Here is a 24,067-nt window from a genome sequence, read left to right on the forward strand (position 1 = left end):
TTATCATCAGGAAATACTCTATATATACAATTGATAAAAGATATCATCATTCCAAAGATTTGTTTAAACTATGTTGATGGTATAAGGCAGTGGTTCTCAACCTTTTCAGTCCACCGCCTCCAAAATAAAGGTTCCAGAGACCAGGGACCCCCACTGTACGTGAAGATGGTTGAACATGAACATTGAAGAACAGTCATGTGGAGACAGCGCCATCAATAAAGGGGAATAAAAGGGAGAGCTTTTTGGGGCCCATCCATAAAGTCTGCAAAATGATGGTCAATTGTTCTATTAATTTATTTATCTGAATAATAACCACTGTTATCCAGGAAGTTTATCATTATTTGGGCCATAGTATATAGTCATCTTAAAAATGTAAATCCTTGTTTTATTCAGAAATAAAATGAGTTAAAAGTGACCAAAAATGGTGGAAAATGTGGAGAAATGGGACTTTAAAAATCACAGAAACTAGTTAAACGTTGCAAATTAGAGTGGGTACAAACGGACAAAATAAAGTGTTAAAAAAAAGGGCTCAAACTGTCAACATTGGCTTAAAAGTGGCAGAAATGGGGGGAGGGGGGTTGGAGTAATGTAATTGAAAAAGTAGGAACATTTAGTTTAAATTGGCAAATAATGGGTGTGACAAATGGTGAATGTGATTAAATTGGCAAAAAGAGGTAAAAGTGAAAATAATGGGTCAACATATGTGACGCTAGCTGGGAAAAGTGCTGAAAATGTCTTGAAAGTGGAAAAATGTGCAACAAAGGCATCAAAATTTGATGGAGAAGTGGCAGAAATTGGAGTAATGTAGCAAAAATGCATTAAAAGGAGCCAAAACATGGCAAGAACAGGTTAAAATATGGCAAGTTTGGTGTAGTTAAAGAAAAAGGGTAAAAATAAGCAAAAATGGGCTCAAATTGTTCTAATAATATTCTGTTACTTGATGGCATCTGGTGACCCTTTCCCAGTGTCTTGTGACCCCAAATTGGCTCCTGACCTAAAGGTTGAGAACTCCTCACCACCAGCCGTGGTGTACGAAACAAAGTAAAAATATAAGCTTCACCTTATTTTACTACTTTTTTTCTCAGTCAATTGTTACTTTTACTTCATTTACTGAATAAAACAGATACTTTTTTTGCTTTATTGTTTGTTACTGCAGCCGATAATGTTGGTTCATAGGTTTTTCAGGTTAATCATGTATAAGGACTGTATAGGTCAGAGGACATTTCTGTTATGGTACCAAACACCAATTCGTTTATATGATAGTGCTGCTCTGAAATGATCTACTTCAAAAATGTGCAACTGGTGGTCTGTGGGCCACCTGTGGCGATCAGTCTAGATTTGATCAGCGCACAAAACAAGCACACAAAAGGACAACAAAAATACATGCAATGACACAAAAAACACACAAATTACAGTAAAGAAAATTACACAAAATGGAAACAAAATTTCACAAATTGACTCCAAAAAATAGCGTAGGACAGCAAAAAAACACAAAACGATCCAATAACTTTCAAAAATACACAAAATGAGTCTATCTGCTAAAGTTCACCACAACACATTTCCTTTGTATTTCTTGCAGTTTTGTTGAGTATGTATGTATGTTTGTTTATATTGTATTTAATCTGCAATGATTTAATTATGTTTATGATTGTCTTGGTAATTTTATCTCCCTAAAAAAAAAGTTCAATATTTAATTTGATCACATAAACCAGTATACTTTGCATGCTATTTTAAAGTTTTATATAAACTTGTTAATATACCAGTTACAAATTATCCACATAGACAGACAGACAGACAGACAGACAGACAGACAGACAGACAGACAGACAGATAGATAGATAGATAGATAGATAGATAGATAGATAGATAGATAGATAGATAGATAGATAGATAGATAGATAGATAGATAGATAGATAGATGGTGTTTGGTTGTTTTTTGTTTTTTTTTAAACTTAATTTGTAATAAAAATGTAAGCTGTACTCTCTTAACTTCTACTTTGGATACTTCAGTTATACAGTAACTTAAATGCTTTTGCTGAAGTAATATTCTTATTTTGATAACTTTTACCAAAGTCTTTTTTTTACTGAGATACTATAACTTTTAATCAAGTTTGTAGCTTTTCAGGGCCTACTTTACTGTGTTCATCTGTCGCTCTTGTTGCCACAATACGCAACCTGAGGCTCGTCTTGGTGGAAATGACGTATCCTTGTGAGTTTGGCAGCCCATAAAGGATGAAGTGTCCTCTGGGTGTCACTCACTGGGAGCGCATGCAGGCCCGGGACATCCCGCACACTCAACACCCTGTGGCAGCTCAACCGGTGAGAGAATAGGCATCGTCCCTTCATCAGGGTGGAGGTGGAGGAACATCCCGGTGATATCACGCCATCATCGTCCGTGTTATCGGCTCCACGCCGATGTGACTCTCAGGTGCGGGAAAGCACTCAGTCTGCGCCCTAAGGATGCAGAAGTCACCCGTTGAAGATGCCAACTTTCTCTCCAAGTTTTTCTTCTGGTAAGTCACTGACTTTTTGAAGCTGACTGTGAGTGTAAAGTTATATAAAGGTCCTAGAGCGGGAATGAGCCATGCGTTTTTACGCACAGGTTGCGCACCTTCTTGGGGTCAAACGGTGGATGGATGTTGAAACCGCAACCTCCACATCTTTTCAACATAAACGTGGTATTTTAAATGTGTTGTGGGCATAATAACATATATCTCAGAGGCTCTCATTTATTGCCATTACGCAGTAGTCCAGTGTTTTTCAACCTTGGTGTCGGGTATGGAGGTAGATTTGTGTCGTTATTATTCAATAAAAAAAATTAAAATAAAAACCTTTTCAATAAAAAAGGTTTACTTCAATCAAAAATAAATATTTTCAATCAAAGAAAAAAGTGTTCAAATGCATTTGAACACTTTTTTCTTTGATGTGATTTTTTATTTTTATTTTTTTTTTTTTTTGATTGAAAGGTTTTTTTTTTTTATTAATTATTATTTTTATTGAATAATAAAGACACAAATCTACCTCCATAGTCAGGCCCTCTTGTGGAGTCACCTGAAATGTCTAGTAATTGGGGAAAAAAACAGATTTTTAATTATTATTATTATTATTATTATTATTATTTAAATTAAAACACACAATCTTAAAGAATTGTATATTTATACTTTCACTTTGCCAAATAGGAATAGTTTTTTAAAAAAAAAACCGTAGTAAAAATAAATGAATAAAACTGAGCTGGCACAACTTGTCACTAATCCTATAGTTACTGTATTTATAATACAGTATAACAAACTTCAAAAACTAATTATATAATAAAATGTCTTTGGGGTCACCAGAAACTCTCTTTACCAACATGGGGTCACTATCCAAAGGTTGGAAACCACTGCAGTAATCCCTATAACTGATTTGGTTTTGTGGCCTTAAAAAAAAACACAGTGGCTGAAATCAATGAAAGTTTTTGGTTCCAACATAAAAATATGCTGTAGTTATACATAATATATAACAATATTACTATCAATCACTTCAAAGGGTTGACACTGCTGATCAGTTGTTTGAAATGTATACAGCTGCAATGGTGTCACATCACACCATCTCATTATTGTTAATAATATGCTTAGTTTGACCTTCTATGGGGTCTTTACGCTGGTGTGAACATGTGTTTGAGCTTGGATTCAGTTTGGTGAGATATTTCAGGGAGTCAGAAATTCATTTGGAGAAAGTCGGACAACAGCCTAGCTGTATTTCACACGATAGGATTAGGACAAGGTGCAACACAGTTATGTCATAACACACCAGTGTGAGACCTCCACCTCAGTGCACGACTAACACACGTAAACAAGCACCAACACATGAGCTCACATGGCCAGTTTATCTCCACTCAAAGCATTAACTAATTATCTTTGGAGGAAAATAGTGAAAACATTTGCACTCCAACGTTTCCTAGAATTAGTTATAATTACTTCTTTAGCAAGTATTAAATGTTTCCCAGTATTATCAGGACTTTAGCGATCATTTCATTTTATTTGGGAATGCTTGAGCAGTTACGTGTTAACATTCACGTGCTTGTGCATTATTGTTCTTTCCCTATGTTTTTCTATATACAAAGACATTATATAGATCCATAGATAGATAGATAGATAGATAGATAGATAGATAGATAGATAGATAGATATAGATAGAAACTGATGAAGGATGGTATATTTTGTCCTTTAAATTGTAAAAATCCCAATAATTTTTGATAATTACATTTTATGATAGGAATGTCTCAAGAAAACTGAATATCGTTCAGATGAATTTGGCCCCGTGCTTTTAATTTGATGAAATCTACATCTGTATAAGGAGGCGTGGCCTACACCATAATATATGCTGAGTTTTTGCAACTCATCAGGGGTTTTAACTCTGGTTGAAAGTCAGAGGGCTGATGTTGGGTTTTTTCCCACAGTTGGATGTCACCACTGCTGAGGAAGGGTTTCCGGATGAAGTTGGAGCTGTCCGATGTCTACAAAGCTCCTTCTTGTGACCTGGCTGATGATCTCTCTGAGAGACTGGAGAGGTTCGTGCAACTAGGAGTTAGATGTGTGATGATGTAGACCAGTGGTTCTCAAACTTCTTTGGCTTAAGTACCCTCTTTCTCTAACTTTTTAGTCCAATCCCCCCCATCCTTATGCCATGTTATGATCTACCACATTTTGCTTAGAATTCTGTGAAAAAACAACTATAGAGATTAATGATGGAATGAATGATGATAACACACATTTTAAAGAATCTCATTTTGTAAATAAGTGGAAAGAAACAGTATTTAGTGCTCCATGAATAGATTTTTTATATGGTTTTTTATCATGTCTGGTTATCTCCTTCCTGATGTGGGAACAAGACTTTTCAGTTCATGTTCTAATGAAGATAATTTATATCTTCAGTTTGTGTGTTTTTGGTGTCATTTTGTGAATTTTGTTGTTGTGTGTCGGTTTGTTTTATTATTCAATATATTTTTCAATTATTTTGTGTGTTTTTGTTGTTGGTATTACTTAAATTATTCTGTCTCAGTGTGTGTGTGTGTGTGTGTGTGTGTGTGTGTTTTTGTGTCGTTTGGTTGTTTCTTATGTCATTTTGTATGTTTTTCTGTTATTTTTCTGTATTTTGTAGTGATCTTGTGTGTTTTTCTCTCATTTAGTTTGTCTTTGTTGTCGTTTTGTGTGTTGCTGGTTAAAATAGTGTGTTTTTCTGTCTTAGTGTGTGTGTTTTTGGTGTCATTTTGTGTATTTTGTTGTTGTTTGTCTGTTCTTTTTATTATTCAGTATATTTTTCTCTGATTTTGTGTGTTTTTGGTGTCATCTTGTGACTTCTAAGGGTTTCATTTGTTAATTTTCTGCTCTCTCAAGTACCTTCGGTAGTGCCGTTGCGTACCCCCATTTGAGAAACTGCTATTGGCCCCAGGAACACAATACCCTGAAAGTCATGCTTTATGCCACTGGGGAGTCGAGTATTTCTCTTTGTGGGACTTTATACATCACTTTGTACACCAATTAAACACGTACCAGGATGCGTTCTCAGGGGAGGAAGTTGATGCAGAGCCTTACCTCTTATCCAAGAAAGAAAAAACAAATAATGATTAAAATGAATCAAATGTGGTGGCAGTAGGGCTGGGCAATATGGAACAAAACTCATATCTTAATATTTTTTCTCAAAATGGTGATATACGATATTGATTTAAGTCAATTCTGAGTAGAAATTTGCTAATGAAAAATGCCAAACATGCACATTTATTATCAAACAGCTGCACAATATATGCTACTTTTGGCTTTTTCTCATGTTAGGGACAGCATATGTGAGTGAGTTCTAAGGGAAGGTCTGGGTTAGGACTCAGAAAACAACCTGACTGAGCTTTTCTTTATGTTCTGAGAAGTATCGAAAGCAACGACTCCTAAAACTAGTTTTTCAATACAAAATAAGCTCTAAAATAAAAATATATTGATATTGGCGATATTGTAATTTTCTATAATGCCAAAATAGTAAACTCACACAAGACACAGACAGGAATCCTTTACCAACAGACAGACAAAATTAAGAGCTGAAGACATTTAACCAACTAAAAGACTAACAAAACTACAAAAACAGCCCAAATGACACTTGAACCAATAACCCACTAACAACATGACGGAAAGTATCTCAATTCACCACTAATCCTCCGATAAAAACATTATTAAAAATAAATTCCAAACACACCCATCTGCCTGATCATGACAGTTATGGGGTGATTTGATAAACTCAGCAATTCACTGAGATACATTCTGATATGGAACACATGGACAGAATCATCGAACACACCCACTTCCGCAACTTTTATTTCATTTTAAGAGAATAAATTAGTAATTTTGTCAGCAAATAAACATGCAGTGGGAAAAAAACAGACATTAGAAACAAAATGCATACATTTGTTTATATAAACCAAAATAATAACCATTGATTAATTACTAACTTGTGTGTTTTTGCACTGTATGCTATATACATGTTAAGCTATAACCAAAAAATATGCAGTATATATGTAAATACAGATATACGTACATAAATTAATACAGTAAAACGGTAAATCAGTTATTTTAAACAGTTACGGTGCAAATATTAATGTGAGCCTATTATACAGACTTCATCAGTGTTTCTCAAATGGGGTATGCAATGGCACTACATGGGAGAGAGAGAGAGAGAGAGAGAGAGAGGGGGAGAGAGAGAGAGAGAGGAAAATTAACAATGTTTTAAAATGTTTATTTTTAGTTAAAAATGATGATCACACTGAATATTACTAGCAACACACAAAACGACAACAAAGACGCACTAAATGAAAAAAATACAGAAGATCACTACAAAATACACAAAAATAACAGAGAAACGTACAAAACAACATAAGAAACACACACATTGAGAGAGAATAATTTAAATAATACCAACACACAAAAACAACAACAAAAAATGAAAAATAACAGAAAAATATACTGAATAATAAAATGAACAAAAAAACAATTAAATACACAAAATGACACCAAAAACCTGCAAAACAATGATAGAAAAAATCTTGATTAGAACATGAACTGAATAAAGGTTAGTTTCGATCCCACATCAGGAGGGAGATGACCATAAATGATAAAAACTATAGAAATAAATTTATTGGGGAGGCTCTATATACTGTTTTATTCACTTATTTACAGAATTATTCTTTAAAATGTGTGTTATCACTCATTCATTCCATCATTATGCTCTATAGTTGTTTTTTTTTCACAGAATTCTGAGCAAAATGTTATAGTTGGACAAAGGGGGTACTTGGATTCAGAAATAAGAGAAAGGGGGTAATAGAGCCAAAAAAGTGTGAGAAACACTGACTGGACTATATGACAAACTAGAACTCCAAAATGGGGTGTTTTTCTTATATCATGTTTGATGTGTTTACAGTAGCAGGCAAAGGGCTGTTTTCATCCTAGTCAACATAAAATATGGGCTGGCATTTAAAGTCGGCTACACATAAACTCACGTCTGTGTGGCAACAAACAGGCAGCAAACAGCTGATGGAAAACGTGAACCTCTCTTGTTCTGCTTTGAGTCTCCAGTCCTTTAGTTTCTAACCAACAGTCTGTATTTTGCTTCAGTAATTCTGTACCAGAGTTAATTGTAAGGCAAGTATCCGTATTGTCAATGAAGTAAAGGATGTGTGTACCGCTGCCACCATGTTGCCGTGGTGTCAAAGCAACCCACGTCACACTGAATGGTGCCAACCAGCCGGTTAATGTACCCTGGCGTTAAAAAGTCAACCTTTAGAAAAGGCTCCGAGCCGAGCCAGTGATAAATGAGAAGTACTAGCTGATGTTTCTTTCATTATTCCGATCAGGCACAACACTGAGGACTTCTGGGAATGTGAACTTTAACGTCCAGATTAGGGCAAGTTGGGTTTGGGCTGCTTTGTCACAAAGTGTTTGGATCGAAAACGGTCAAAACGTTTAGCATTTGCAGGTCTTTACCTCCCAAGGCCTGAAATACATTTTGTGCAGAAAACAAAACACTTCCTAAAATTCCAAAGTAGGTTTTAGATGGAGATGGAGACAACAGGATTTGGGAAGAAGCTGTTCAGCTTCCTAATGGGTGGGATGCCCTGGGTGGGTGGGGTTTGGGAAGACATGTAACCCCACAATTCACTACGCGGTCTTTTCAATGTGCGCCAAAACCCCCTGTTCTCAGTGGGGCTGCTGGAGAACTAAGCCATGCTGCAGAGGAACCGCACCCTGCTGAGGTATGAGTGCACTATGCTGTAGTAGAACAAAGTAGTCCAGCAGTAGAACAACACCGTGGTGCAGTAGAACAACACCGTGCTGCAGTAGAACAACACCGTGCTGCATGAGAACCGCACAGTACTGCAGCAGAACCATACCACACTGTAATAAAACTGCACTGTGCTACGGCAGAACCACTGTGTTGCAGCATCATTGCACCTTGCTGGAGTAGATCTCTTCATCGTGATTCTTTAGAAGTTAAGGAGATCAAGGTACTTGATGTTACTGACATACGTAGATTTTACAGAGGAGCAGGGGGAGCATTGCCTCTCCTCATGGTCAAAAGATTTCATCACAGTTTTCCCAAATTCATTTAAAAAAAAAAAAATCTAAAATAGTTTTCTGCTGCTTTGATTCAAACATATTACTGTTAGTTTCATGTCACATACTGTGTGTTAGTTCTACCTCAGGTGTGTAGATTATAGTTTTCAGTGAAATGGTCCCAAACTTTTGAGACTTTAGGTTGGTTCTTCTTCTGTTGCGCAATTCTTCTTCACAATGTAAACGGTGAAGCAACACTGCACCCAGCAGTTCATGTTATGGTACTGCAGCAAAAATGAAGCAGAAAGTGGCCGCCAGTCTGATTTTATCATGAATTTACAACATTAAATGACCCGTTGATTAATTTTTGTCGTCAACATTATCAATTATGTTACTAATCATTTTTGCATTAATGTTACACACATTGTGGTTGGCGCGAATCTTGAGACGGTCTATTTATTTAATTCTATTTTTTCTTTTGCCCCTCCTGGCAAGAATCTCAAGCTCCGCCTATGGTTACTGACCCTCTCCTTAAGATCAAGATATATCGCTTGACAAAATTACAAGCTCTTAAATGTATGCAATGCTTGTGTTAAAAATGAGTCCAAAACAACTAGTAGTCTCAATACAATATCTGTTTTTTTATTATCTCTACTGTAATTTAGAGAAGGTTTAAATTGTCACAAAAATGACAAAAATATCAAATGGTTTATTTATCCTGGGGCTGAATCATGCAGATACTTGTAAAGCAGACAGCTGGTACATTGTCAAAGCAGTAGCAAACAAATGAAGGAGTCCCTGCCAAACCACATGGCATTTGACTGCTACTTGTGCTTTTCTCCAAACCTGCTCTTTAACGGTGCTGTAACTCCTTCTTCCTGCAGAGAATGGGACAGGGAGGTGGTGTCAGCCAAGAAAAAGCCCAAGCTGATGAGAGCGCTGGCCCGTTGCTTCTTTGGCCAGTTTGCCTTCTTTGGTGTCCTGCTCTACCTCGGGGTGAGTCTGTTGTTCTGCCTTTCCCAAAGCTACAGATGTTTATTTTTAATGAACACCAATTCATGTCCATTATTTACCTATTAATGCATTAATATAAATGCTCCCCTGAAAATGCCAATCCAGGGCTAAGCTACAACTTAGTTAGAATGGATGCTCGTCTTGCTGGAAACTATTTAATACGATGATCTTTTTGCAGTTTGTTGGTCAAGTGGCTCATTTTGATCATATGAAGGGATGGACTTCCTCCAACATACAGTATGGTCAATGTATTGGAGAGGTTATGTATTATATTCACCTAAAAAATAACATTGGCATTTTATGGCACTTGGCAGCTATTTATCTACTTTGTAAACACGTTTCATGTTTGATGAGTGAAGATGTGGTGATGAACCCATATGCACAGGGAGTGGCAAGTAGAAATACTGCTCAAAGCAAAGTCCTTTTAATGATATATATATATTGAAAAAAGTTAATGAAACCATAACAATTTGATGCAACAAACCATATGGCACTGGGGACCACAAGTAGAGAGAACCAAGACAATCTACTAGTAGCCAATCAGTGTGAAAGCCCTACCTAAACAGTGAGGGAAATCAGGGGGAGGGGCTTCACCTGTGAGAGAACAGAGCGAAAGAGAAAGTGATTAACACACAGGGTGCGTCGGAACAGTCCCTCCTACCTCCTTGCCTATCTACTTTTCCTTAACCCCCGGAAGTGGCTGCCATGATAAGGAGCGCTCCAATTCTCTAAAAGCTATAACAAGAATGGACGATAACCCACACATAGACCAGGAGACCAGGAGAAACACGGAGAAACAACAAAACAGACCAGGAACTAAAATACAATATTGTCTTTTAGAGTTAAATTCAGTCTGTGTATTGCAACTCATTTCCCCTTGGGAGTAGCTTTGGGCTGCCGTATTGGGGGTACCTGGGGAGCATTTCCAGGGTTAAAGGTCTTGCTTAACGAATCGGTATTTCAGCTGTATTCCAGTCCTCTTCTTTGACCTCCATCTCTCATCTGAAACAAAAAAGGTCCTCAACTTAAAAAGAGCCAGACCAAGGCTTAAACCTACGACCATCAGACTTCCATCATCAGTAAACACAGACAGGATTGTTTTACTATTGTATAGTTGAATGGTGATCTAGGGCCAAGTATTGAGAGGCGGGAGGTGGGTTTATTGGACAGAAACGTAATGCAACAGTTCCACGTTACCCTTAAATCCTTACATGAGAACCATATTTCAGAAATGCATGCAGCACCTGTATCAGCATCCACATCTGTTTACAGTGTCGTCTCACCACAGTGGTTCAATAAAGCCACAGCGTGATAACATGCACATTCACAGGTATGTCGCACTTCAGTGGCGCTAACCCTCACGCTGTCACAGAAGAATGGAACAGAGCCAGTTTCAGTCTCTGCATGAGTTCAGAAAGTCGTCAGGACAACCCGTATGCATTTGTTTAGGTGATGAAAGTAGAAACACTTGGGTTTGTGATGGGATGTGACATTATTTATCATACATACGTAGTTGATAACTTACCCAAAATGTTTTTGATATTGGGTGGACACAATGCACATTAATCTTTTAGTTAATGTTTGTGACCCACAATGTTTGATGACTTTTAGCAACGTCGCCATGTTGATCTTTAAATGGTAAATGGACTAGATTTATATAGCGCCTTATAACCACACTGAAGCAGTCCCAAAGCGCTTTACATATCAGCTCATTCACCCAATCACTCTCACACCAATGGGACAGGACTGCCATTCAAGGCGCTAGTCGACCATTGGGAGCAACTTAGGGTTCAGTGTCTTGCCGAAGGACACTTCGACACATAGTCAGGTACTGGGATCGAACCCCCAACCTCTCGATCAGAAGACGACCCTCTACCACCTGAGCCACGGTCACCCCAAAGCTACTTGTTGGAGTTTTGGCTCTTAATCACTGTTCATCATAATGTTATTTGAGTATTTTGAGTTGAAGACTGAGGTGATGTGATGTTTGACTGTTTGTTTTTCCTGCAGGAAGCTTCTAAGACGGTGCAGCCTCAGCTCCTGGGACGAATCATTGCTTCCTTCGATCCATTTCATGCTCCAGAGAGAAGTCAGGGATACTTCTTGGCTCTGGGCCTCTGCCTTCTTTTTACAGCCCGCTTCCTCCTGCTGCAGCCCGCCATCTTTGGTTTGCATCACCTAGGAATGCAAATCCGCATCGCACTTTTCAGCCTCATATATAAAAAGGTCAGAGAGAGCAATAACTGACAACTGATGTACTGAAAATTGATTTTTAAAAGGTACAGTTCAGATTCTTAAAAACCCATTCCAGTACAGTAAAGTATTCAACACTGTAACTTCCATCTCTGGATGTGTTCAGAGGTCTGAGCTTTGAATGACCCCTGACCTCTGACCTTTACAGACCTTAAAGCTGTCCAGCCGAGTTTTGGATAAGATCAGCACTAATCAGCTAGTCAGTCTGATGTCCGCCCATCTCAACAAGCTGGACGAGGTAAGAAATAGTCCACTATGAGTTTATATTGATTGTTGTAGAAGAAATGCATGTTTAAGATGCAGCAACTTTAGTTTTCTTTGGCAGTAGGGAGATTTACTCCAATGCTTTGACAACAATATACACGTGGATTTGCAAAGCTCCCTAAAAAAATTAACCTTGCCTGCAAAATGGATTCTCTTGGTGTTCACAAACACCAGAATCCATCTTGTACTGTTCCCGCCTTGGCCTTTTCAAACCGAACCGAACCGGTTTGAACCAATCATAAGGCAGTGTTGTGGTTTAGGGTGGGATATCCGGGTGTGATGAAGGCAGAAGTGCCGAAGCAAAACTAACCCATGCACAGTTGAGGGAAGAGGAACTAGCTGGGCTACCGCTATTAGCATAGCTCCGAATTAAAATAGAAAGATGTCTACGCAGGAGGATGAGCGTGTGGAAGCTGCTATAAACTCAGCTTTAGAAGAATCCAGCATTCCAGCAACAGCGAGAGGCGTTGCTGGAATGCTGAATGCTGATTGGCTGAAACAAATCATGGTGGTCAGGCGCTTTGCCCCAATCAGCTTCAAGCATTCTGTTTATGTTCCTCCCTGGTTCCAAAAGGATTCGCCAGACACAGACACAGATCGATGTGGAGAACTCGAGTTAGAGGGAGGGGCTACACATCAATCTGGCTCTTGCCAGTGTGTGGGTGTGTGTGTGTTTCCTAGAGGTTGAGGTACGGATGTCAATAAGTCTTCGCAGTATTGTTTTTATCAGTGCAATGACAATAAATTATTACTATTTTAAATTTTGTAAAAAGATCCAGAACAAGCCCCCATTATTATGTTCGGCCTAATACCCAACACAAGAATAGACCCAGGACAAGGAAAGAGCTTCGATATTGATTTTGGCCGAAGCATTAACTACGTGGCTGTTGCTGTTGTTGTTATTGCTGAATAAAACAGAGACCAACTGAGTTCAGAGGCCAGCCTAAAATAGGCTCGGCCCCCTAGCCAGCACAGGTATCAGGTAATGAAGGGCAGGATCATCATCACAGCAAAAACACAAAAACTAAAATATACACAGGATGTAACAATAGAAATCTCTAAATCTACAAAGACAAAGAACATCTTCTACATCAGGGCATTTAAGCCACCAATCGCCTTCGCTCGCGTCATCCCTTAGTCGACAATATTTCTCTGCTGACATATATAACTTTAAACTCCTGGAAAGCTGAAAAACGACCAAACAGACAAAGTGACCACAGGGTGTTGGATGAACCGCGTCCATCCTCGGACTCTCACCCAGCTGTTGAATGTGAAAACATTCTGTGACCTGGTTTAAGGCAATTATCACCATGCTTGGAAGTGCTCTCCTCATCTGTGTGTATGTATGCGGGTAATGTGTGTGTGTGTATTGGATTATATGTAGCCAAAAGTAACGGAGTAAAAGTACATATTTCTCACAAATTTACTTGAGTAAAAGTAAAAGTATTATGCAAAATAACAACTCTGAAAAGTACAATTTATCAAAAAAAATTACTCAAGTACATGTAATGGATTAAATGTAACACGTAACTACCCACCACTGGTTATAGTGAGCAGTGATTGTCATCCGCTGAATGGCGAGTAGAGGATACTCTTTACACGTGTGTGATCTCTGATCTATGTTGTGTGTGTGTGTGTTGTAGAGTCTGGGTCTGGCCCACTTTGTGTGGATCACCCCTCTGCAGTGCATTCTGTGCGTGGGTCTTATCTGGGAGTTGATCGAGGTGAACGGCTTCTGTGCGCTGGCAGCTCTGACCCTGCTGGGCATCATCCAGGCTTGGCTCGCTCAGAAGATGGGTCCTCACAGGTATAGCATATACAGGACACACACACACACACACGCAATTGGCCAAAATGACAAAATGTGTTCACCCTCCCTCGCGTTTTAGAGGTCCAACACACTTGAGTGCAGTTATTGGTTTGTAGTTAGGTCTTCTACAGGATGGATGCACATTTATCAGATTCAGGCAAGAATGGAGACGTTTGATATTTGCAGAACCGTATACTTGAAGTCAACATCCAATGGGAACATTTCTAAATCCAAGATAAAGGCACTCTCTTTCTCTACTGCATATGACTGAGAAGGAGATTTTAAGTCATATCCTTATTGTTTTAATGTTTTTACTGCTGATTTTAATGTTCTTATTCATTTTAAAACTGTTAAATGTTTTCTGTTGCTCTTTGTAGTCACGTAAAGCATATTGAATGGCCTTGTGTATGAAATGCACTAAACAAATATATTTGCCATGCCTTGCTTTCCTGTAACCAGAGTGAAGCGAGCAGGGATGATCAGCCGCCGCCTGGCTCTGACCTCAGAGATCGTGGAGAACATTCACTCTGTGAAGGCGTACGGCTGGGAAGAGGTGATGGAGACCATCATCAAGAACATCAGGCAGTATGACATCACACATCACACTCAAGCTCACGTTAGACAACTTCCTGCTGACACAACTTTACGAAATGAGAAGCAAAAGTATAACTGATAACTTTAAAATCCTGATTTGTCTCAGTTTGCATCATTTCTGAAACCTGACAGGAAAACCAGAGCTGCTGGTTTCTGATGCTGTGACTCACATCAAACACTTGTCAGGAACAATAATGTATTATAGTGAGTTCTGTAACATTAATACATTATCTTCAGCTCAGGTAAAGGTTCAGTGGACACACATATGTACATGACAGGTGTGAGGAAAAAAAACGGCTGTAAAGGAAATCATTTAATCTTCTTGCAGCACATTGCTCCTGTCGACTGGTGTGTGTCGAGCTGGGTTTCCATTACAGATTTTTTTAAAATAAAAGCAATATTTCTAAATGTCAACAAAGTATAATTGCGCATTAAATGTGTTTCTATTGAATGTTGTTTTGGACAGGGGCCTCGTAACTCCTATGAAATCTCATCCTGTGAGACTTTGCTGCAGGAAGATGGATGCTCCAAACCTCCTTATAAAACTCTGTATTTCTTTATTGTTTCACGTCTAATGTGGCACTAATAATTTTTAAGTATAATGCTAAGAAATGTCCCGGTCTTCTCTTTTGTCTACACGTACCGCGTCATGTTTTCTCGGAGAGAAGTGGTCATGTGACCAGGTATAAAGTGTTTCCATGGCACTTTTGCGACACATTTCATTATTGAAACATCTGAAATTCCTCCTCATGAAAGCGTTAAAACGTTTTAGTGACATTTGAGTGATTTGCTTGAAATTCAGCTGTTTCCATTACCAGTTTTTATTGGCTATTTAGATTTTGTGCATTTCTAAGAGTAATGGAAACAGTTTCTGTCAAACACCAGTGCCAGTTCCAGCCACCGATATAAGATCAGAGGAGTAATTAGCCACTTTGCTAAAGCTGTGACTGAACAACCCCTATACCGCCCACAAGATGACTTTTGCACAAATACGTCTGATCTCAGTTAATTAATGAGTGATTTTTATTTATTTTTTTGCTCAAGCATAATAAGGAGCATAATCAGAATAATTTATAAAGGCAAGTTGTGATAAAAAAAAAAAAGGAGTAGAAAGAAGTTCTCACTTTCTGTTGAGAATTGTGTGTAGTGTTTTGAAAAAAGTTTGTTTCACAACTGAAATGTAAATGTAAAGCAGAAATAGTGCTTATAGTTTAGCAGAATTGGTTCAGGGTGTTGGTGCATGAGTTATCGCGTGCCAGTGTTTGTGTGTAAAGTCACGAGTCATTTTTCAAGTCGAGTTGCAAGTCCTTTGTGATTTTGTCAAGTTGAGTCAAAAGTCATCAAAATTGTGACTCGAGTCCACACCTCTGTAATCAGGAAATGAAGTGCAGGATCGATGACACAGGAAAAACACAAAACTAAAATATACACAGAGGATGTAACAATAGAAATCTCTAAATCTACGGCAGGGTATTTAAGATGCCAATCACCTTCACTCTCGTCATTCTTTTAGCCAACTATATTTATCTACTGACATACAATATATAACTTTAAACTCCTGGAAAACTGAAGAACGAGCAAACAGACAAACTATCCACAGGGCGTAAACGTGTTGGATGGAGTTCTCACTTTCTGTTCATCTACCATCCTTCCTCAGAGACGAGATGACGTTGACAAGAAAGATCGGCTCTCTCCGATACTTCTACAGCGCAGCGTACTTCTTCTCCGCCATCCTGGTCATCGTGTCCGCCATCGTGCCGCATGCCCTCAGTAAAGGAATAATCCTGCGTCGGATTTTCACGACCGCCTCTTACTGCATGGTGCTACGAATGACACTGACCCGCCAACTGCCAGGCTCCATCCAGATGTGGTATGACACGCTGGCACTCGTCAAGAAGATTGAGGTAGGTTGTGATATGAGCAGTGAGTTAGATAAGACTTCATGCTGCTGGACAATTCTCTCTCTTTTGTTAAACCCTCAGGATTTCTTGACAAAGGAAGAATACAGAGTGCTGGAGTACAACCTGACCACCACTGAACTAGAGCTGGTTAATGTGTCCGCGTCCTGGGATGAGGTTTGTTAGTTTATCTCCAATTCGATAAGCAATTAAGTTGTGTTTCAATATCATTTAGAGCAGTGGTTTCAAACCTATTTTGTCCTGTGTACCTCCTTTGCATTTTTGTCAAATCAAGTGTACCCCCTCCTAATATCATAAGTAGCCCCTTTAATAGTAAGTAAATAGTGTCCTTAGTAAAATATAGCTAACTAATAATTGTGAAATGTGATTAAATGGCCTCTATAGCAGTTTTTTGGCTCAAGTACCCCCTTTCTCCTATTTCTGAATCCAAGACTACAACATTTTGGTTAGAAAACTATTTAAAAACAACAATAGAGCACAGTGATGAAATGAATGAGTGATAATGCACATTTTACAGAATCTCATTTTGTAAATAAGTAGAAAGAAACAGCATTTAGTTCAGTGGTTCCCAACCTTTTTTGGATCGTGACCCCATTTTGATATCAAGAATTTCTGGCAACCCCAAAGACTGTTTTGGATTGGTTGAGCTCAGATATTTATTTATTTTTACTGCATTTTAGTTCAACTAGATTTACATTTCATAAAGTGAAAGTATAGAAATACAGTTGTTTAAGGTTGTGTATAGCTTCTATAATTTCTGGTGGGACAAACACTGACACTTTATTTGATAATTTTCCACTCTCTCTTTCAAGTACCCCTAACCCCCCTAGGGGAACATGTACCCAAATTTCAGAAACACTGCTCTATAGCATAAATTTATCCTGTTTCAATAAGTTACAAGAAAGGCAGTATTGTATTGAGTGATATAGTGTTTTGTTTGTTGTAAATTTGTCCAAAAAATACCCAAAGAAGGCAGTAGGAACGTTTTTCTATTATTTTGAAATAAATTGAGAACTGTTTACGAGTATCGCCTGCAATGTGCTCCTGTACCCCTTGGTGGGTTTGCTGGAAATCACTAATTTAGAGCATACACATGTCAAACATGTTGGTGGTTTCTACCCCTTCTGAGTTCAGCAAGGGTGTAAAACGTACACGCAACTCATAATTCATTTCAATATATCTGCATCTGAATGCATATGTTTTGTACTAATTAATTCCTTAAAGGTGTAATTATTTAAAGCAGAGAAATCAAACTCGCTCTCGTTGACATTAGTGACCACTGTAGTGATGGATGGAGTAGTGCAGAGAGAATGGTGCAGGGATTGATGGGGAGAAGAGTAACTATTGATGCTTTCATCTCGAAAGGCTCCAATACCTTAGGAAAAGTTACTTTTTGGAGCCTTTTTAGTTGTGAGCAATGGTTGTTCTACTACATAGGCAAGGAAAGGCATAATTGTTTAATATTACGCAATTCATGCACATGGTAAATGTAAATTATTTCTAAAATTGTCAAATCTGATGTGAAATTAATCAGTAAAAACAGAGTTTACAATACGATGCAATAGACGATAATGGGCTCTCATTAACGATACGATACGCTATATTTGGAAAGGAAAAAAGAGGAAAAAAATTGTAGCAGAAAATATAGCCATGCTTTTATTTGACGTTAACTCTGGACATATACCTACATACTGTACTTACTCTGGGTGTGACCTTTTCAACTCAATAGGAACATAGTTAAAAACATTTTTTTACCTGAGCAAGTTTGAATCACTTGTTTCTTATCTTATTTCAGATATTATATCAAAATTTCATCACAATCTATTCATTACTTTTTGACTTAGACAAACAAACAAATAAATAAATAAATGCCAGCAAAAACATGACATCCTTGGCGGAGGTAATGACTAATAAATAGTGCTGTCAAACGATTACAATTTCAATCTTGATTCATTGCATTTTTTTTTTTTAGCTGAATCTGTGTATTGTGTCATGGCAATATGGAATGTTGTGACATATATAATCTGAGCTAGGGACAGTATGTAGATCTTAGAGTCACATGACTGGGATCACCTGCCTGTTATCAGCTCTACAAGTGTGACTAAACAGCCCACGGTAATATATTGACCATCAGTCTGGGGTTGACATGCGGTACCGTGAGAAAACCAGTGTCCAGAATTTTGTTTTCCTCCTTCCCTGTCCATGCTTCATCAAGATCACGTCTCTAATTGTGGCCTTTGCCGAGAACTCTCAGGATCTTTGTTCATCACCTCGTGCCTAAATTCTCCACTTGTCTTCTCCTTTTCCTGGAATGTGCCATTTACAGAAGAAAAGAAGGGGTGTTTTTCTTTATTTCCAGCTTTAAGCATGAGCGTCATCTCATTAGAATCAGAATTGTGCCGGTAAAGCCTATACAAACCAAAAACCAACACTGGACATTAAAGGAACGGTGACCCATAAAAAGTCATCCAGGGCAATGATTAACCCTGTGAGACAAGCACAGTTCCCCTTTTCCCGCTATGAGATGTGTGAACTATCAGTCTTTACAAGGGCAGTGACAGATGAGGTGAAACCAGGCTGTTGTGCAACCCAGGGAGGCTTCTCCTAACTTTAAAGCATTCTTTGTTTCTCACAACGAAGACAAACTGTGACAAACACACACAGCACGGAAACATTTCTTTTAGCACAGCATTAACTACCAGTGACAATAATACACATCATGCTTGTTCAGGAGACAGAAAAACATTAAATCCGAGGACCTGAAACAAAACCCAACATGTGTTTTAAAAGTAGAGGAAAATACAGCATTAGAGTCTTCAGCAACAGTAACACCTAAGCAAAATAGTCATAGTTTTGGTTCCTTTTTAGCAATTTAATTAAGTTTTAGTCATAGTCTTTTAACTAAAATACAAGGTAGTTTCAGTCAAAATGTAGTCATTAGGACTATTTCAACTATTGTCAAGTTTAAGTCAATGAAAATCTATATTTTAGTCAACTAAAATATACAGCATAAGAGTTTATGCATTTTTTTAAAAGATTGAATTACAATTTATCAACCTGATATTGGATTAATGTTTGTAAATACACATACAGATGAGATTACATATTCACATGAGTTCTGACTGGATTTCCTCTCGTGTGACAAAATTACAGTTTCAATTTTATTAGTCGACAATAATGTAAATATATCATAATATAGTGTTGTTAAAGCTGTTATCCGGAGTTTCTGAGAAACGTCTCAATGTCCCGTCCTAAACAGCCTCACTTCCTCCCACTGCCTCTCCCAAACTACCAGAAGCAACGCCTCTACTTTTCTGCACACGCATTGCGGAACATAACAAGGTCACATCGGGTCATATTGATATAGGTCTATGGGTCAGGTAAGAGCCAAAATCATATTTACCTGTTTGCTGTTGTGACGCGGCTTTGTTTCCGTAAACAGTTCTGTATTCACTTTGATTGACAGTCTCAAAAACAGGAAGTTGAAGCCTATTGGCTGGGCACAGTCAACGATCGTTTCCATTTGTATAGAGGTCTATGGGATGAAGGAGGGACGTATATACATTAATGTACTGTATATGAAAAACCACCGGCAGTAGATCATAGTAAAAGACTAGTTAGGTATTTTTTCACATTTCAAAAGAATCATACATAAACATATTTCCCAGAAACTTCAGATATCAGCTTTCACATGTCTGAAGTCTGAAAGTAGTGAAAGTGTTGGGAAACCGTACTAAAATTGCTGAACCTTCTACTTTTAGACTCTCGGGAACATCCAGTAAACCAGCAACCTGAGATAGAAAGGTTCTGTTGGGACAACAGTGCACCAACAGGTCTTTAAGATATACAGAAGCTGATCACTGTCAGTGAATGAATGAATGAAAAGAAGCTAATACTGCAGAGGTCTGCTCTCTCCTCACTGTATCTGTTTGTACTTTATGCAGGACACTCACTGTCTAGGACAAGAACGAGGAACCCTACTGATCTCTGCAGATTATAGAAGGAACATGTTGGTTCAGATTGGGGCTGAAAAATTAATCCATGCGTGTATTGCGTCTAGATTTATAGATGACTGAAAGTCGTTTTTGTCAGGATGTCCCCGTGACTCCAGCTGATTCAAAATGCTGCAGCTCAAGTACTAACAGGTAGAAGGAGAGCATGCATTTCTCCTTCAAACTCCAAAAGACCTGTTGGGGTATTTTCCTCCCAGTAAAGAACTTCATTCCCAGTCAGTTCCAAGCATGATATAAAAGTTTTTCCTCTCTATTGTCGCTGATGCATTTGGCACTTGTAACTTTTCAACAGGGGATTGGTGAGCTTTTCGAGAAGATCAAGCAGGAGAACAAAGCCAACGGACACCTGAATGGAGACGCTGGGCTTTTCTTCACCAACCTCTACGTCACACCAGTCCTCAAAAACATCAGTCTGCATCTGGAGAAAGGCCAGATGCTGGCTGTGGCTGGGTCCACGGGCTCCGGGAAGGTGGGTTGAGTCCACCGGCATCCCAGTGCAAGGGTTCCGACTTTGATGTTTCTGAATCAGGTTACTGTGTTTCCTCCAGAGCTCGCTGCTCATGATGATTCTTGGAGAGTTGGTGCCGTCGGAGGGTAAAATCAGACACAGCGGTCGGATTTCCTTTTCCCCGCAGACTTCTTGGATCATGCCGGGAACAATACGGGACAACATCCTGTTTGGCTTAACTTACGACGAGTACCGCTACACCTCCATCATCAAGGCCTGCCAGCTGGAAGAGGTACAGTCCTAGTCTGCTTTATCAGATTAAATCTGAGGCTGAATTCATACCCACTTTGGCTCACTTTAACAATGCCAGGGTTTGATTCCCTAGAAAGTCCTTTTTGTTTGTGCAGATTGGAATGCACAACCGGACCTTGGTCTAGGCCTGGAATGTGGGATTGTTTATGAACAGGGTGGGTGATGGTGTACATTGATTAAAACAAAACATTCATGACTATCACCCATTTAAAGAGGAACTAAACCCCTGCCTTCTCCTGACCTGCCACTTGGAGGGAAATTTTAAAAAAATGCCTCGATTATGGGCGGGGCTCCTGGAGCAGTTAAGACACGCCCAGTCTATACTATAAAATTTCAAATGAACAATCTCTGCTATGCTAACTAGCTACTCATTACTCAATATACGTCTTTATTCACTTTTTTCTCAATCTAACCTACTCATCACAGATTGCAGAGCCCACAGGTGCTAGTTTTTATAAAAGGGGCGGGGCTAACAGTGTTCGTTTGTGACCCAAGATGGTCCCAAAACATCACATGATCTTGTTCTCAGCCAATAGCAAAAATCAATTGTAATAGCCTGGTTTCAACCCATAGAGGGCAGTCACTCTGACATCTTACATCTAAATATAAAAATTGAAATACTTTGACTAAAATGTTGAGAGTTGGACCAGGATCAATCAACAGCACTACTTCATACCAAAATACATTTGTATTCAGCAGAACAAAGTGGTTTGGGGGTTTAGTTACTCTTTAATATATGTGTCAACTTCAGGCAGTGGTGAATCAGAAGAGCAGTGACATCCTATTTTAGCGTAGTAATGCTAAATCCAGTCCTTTTGAGTGTTTTGTTGTACACTGCTGTACTTTTAGGTCTCTTAATGATCCAGTCAGAGTACTGAATGCTTCTGTCAGCACTCTCATGCTTTTAGATAATGTTAGAACGTGGTGTTTTTTTCTGAACATGTGTAGTTCCCTCTTATCTGTGACTCAAAGGCAACATCCAGTAAACAGCTACTGCTGGCCTTCTTTCTTTTTTTATGAATTTGTTTTCCATACAATTTGAAAACGGCCTTATTACTGTCTTTAACTTTAGGGTGGGCTGTGATGTAAGGGCTGTGTTATTAGGTTGGGTTTATTTGGCTTGAAGTATATGAGGTTTAGGTGAAATTTTAGTGGATATTTAACTGTTTGTGGGCAGAATTACCAGCTGTATCTAACAGCTAGGGATGTCCTGATACAACTTATTCACTACCGATACGATACCGATATTGCAGCCTTGAGTATTGGCCGATACCGTCATCGATCCGATGCAATATCAGCGCGAATCATACATACTTTTATTACTTATTTTGTGGTGTGGAATGTTAGAAAAGGCTTGATCATGTGATGTTACTCAAACAGAGAACAATAGTCAGCAACAGTAGGTATGAGAAAAACTGACTTATTTATTATTAACCAATTGGTTACATAAATTTTAACCTTCAACGTAATATCTACAGTATTCTACAATTGAATAAATATAATATAATATTTATCAGAGATTTTAGATGCAGTCCGATAAAATCCGATATTCGTTTTCTGACTGATATTGGACCGATATCCGATATCAATATCGGTTTGGGACACCCCTACTAACAACACAGAGCAGACAGCTTTCTGTGTAAGATATTACATAAACATAGACACATTGGTGGAAGAAACAGAGGAGAAAACAGACATTATAAACTTATTAAAGAGTTAATTTAGCGCTCTGTGATTTAGAATAAAGTCTTAGTAATGATAACTTAAAGCTCGGTATTGATTAGTTTATTAGCATTGGTATATTGAACAATGAAATATTATTAATTTAATGTAGTTGAGCCATTTTTCAGTTGGTTTTGTTTAACAGTAATTTGTGCCGGATGTAAAGAGGCCTACTTTAGTTTGTTTTCTGGGTATTTCTGTAACTCTGTTATTAAAGTAAAGGTTGTAAGCTGAGGATAATGATGATAGTGTTACAGCATCAGCGCAGTAAAGTTGTCCTACTATGTATCCTCCTGAAGGTAAATCGTCCTTGCGAGAATCTGTTTCATCAACCTGTTGCTTTCATTCATCTCAGGTTCCCTGTAATGGCCCATACACACACCTTCTGTCCCTTCCACTCACTCACTCACGCACACACTCACATTTTCATAAGCCTCCGTGTTGAGTGACGGCACCTCACCACAATAATGTCTCCTCTGTTGCCATGGAAATCTCCAGTTTTTGCTAATGGGATGCAATATGAGCTGGTTAGCTCATCAGAAGTGGATGTTCATCACTGAGCTGGAAGGATCGAGAGAGAGAGAGAGAGAGAGAGAATTGTTGAGCATTACAAAAAGCATGACTCAAAACACTTCACATCCAAACATCATCAATAATCAGAGATATAAGACAGGCTGTGTGACAGCACTGTTGAGTGTAGGGGCCCCTGACGTTGTAATTTTGCACCCCTACGGGGTGATGTCGCCATCTACGGTGGCAACGTTGGGGTGATTTTCTGTAGTTTTTTTCCTTTTTAATCGGTACCGCCATAATAATTGTTGCACACTCGGACACAAAAAGGACTCCCAGGCATGCACGGGTTGTTTAAACTCTATTTTTAATCTGCATAACCCAGAAACACATACATCAGCCACACCGTCTATTTAATACCGGCGATTTACTCGGATGCTCTCGTCTTCACCCGAGGACTCCGTGGACCCCTGCCGCAATTTAGCTGCCCCAGATTTTGCCTGTGTGCATCCTCTGCATGGTACCTGAAATTACCGTCCAATATAAACAATGCTTCAACCAGACGTAGCGTGTAGCGGTAGTGCTGCTCAATTAATCAAAATTCGATTACGATTACGATTTATACACCCAATGATTAC

At 38.6% G+C, this 24,067-nt stretch overlaps 1 protein-coding gene across 1 annotated transcript in view; it reads left to right on the forward strand.

Moving 5' to 3' along the window:
- The first annotated feature begins 2,460 nt into the window (after window positions 1–2,460).
- The window catches only part of cftr (CF transmembrane conductance regulator), a 49,319-nt gene continuing 27,712 nt past the window's right edge, over window positions 2,461–24,067 (forward strand). Inside the window, exons 1-11 of the mRNA XM_028449134.1 lie at window positions 2,461–2,513; window positions 4,439–4,549; window positions 9,455–9,566; window positions 11,595–11,810; window positions 11,986–12,075; window positions 13,745–13,908; window positions 14,371–14,496; window positions 16,163–16,409; window positions 16,488–16,580; window positions 20,730–20,906; window positions 20,986–21,177. Coding sequence (XP_028304935.1) covers window positions 2,461–2,513; window positions 4,439–4,549; window positions 9,455–9,566; window positions 11,595–11,810; window positions 11,986–12,075; window positions 13,745–13,908; window positions 14,371–14,496; window positions 16,163–16,409; window positions 16,488–16,580; window positions 20,730–20,906; window positions 20,986–21,177 — 1,581 coding nt within the window. The remainder of the gene's footprint in view (window positions 2,514–4,438; window positions 4,550–9,454; window positions 9,567–11,594; window positions 11,811–11,985; window positions 12,076–13,744; window positions 13,909–14,370; window positions 14,497–16,162; window positions 16,410–16,487; window positions 16,581–20,729; window positions 20,907–20,985; window positions 21,178–24,067) is intronic.

The sequence above is a fragment of the Gouania willdenowi genome, chromosome 6 (genome assembly GCF_900634775.1).
Source record: "Gouania willdenowi chromosome 6, fGouWil2.1, whole genome shotgun sequence".
Lineage (NCBI taxonomy): Eukaryota > Metazoa > Chordata > Actinopteri > Blenniiformes > Gobiesocidae > Gouania > Gouania willdenowi.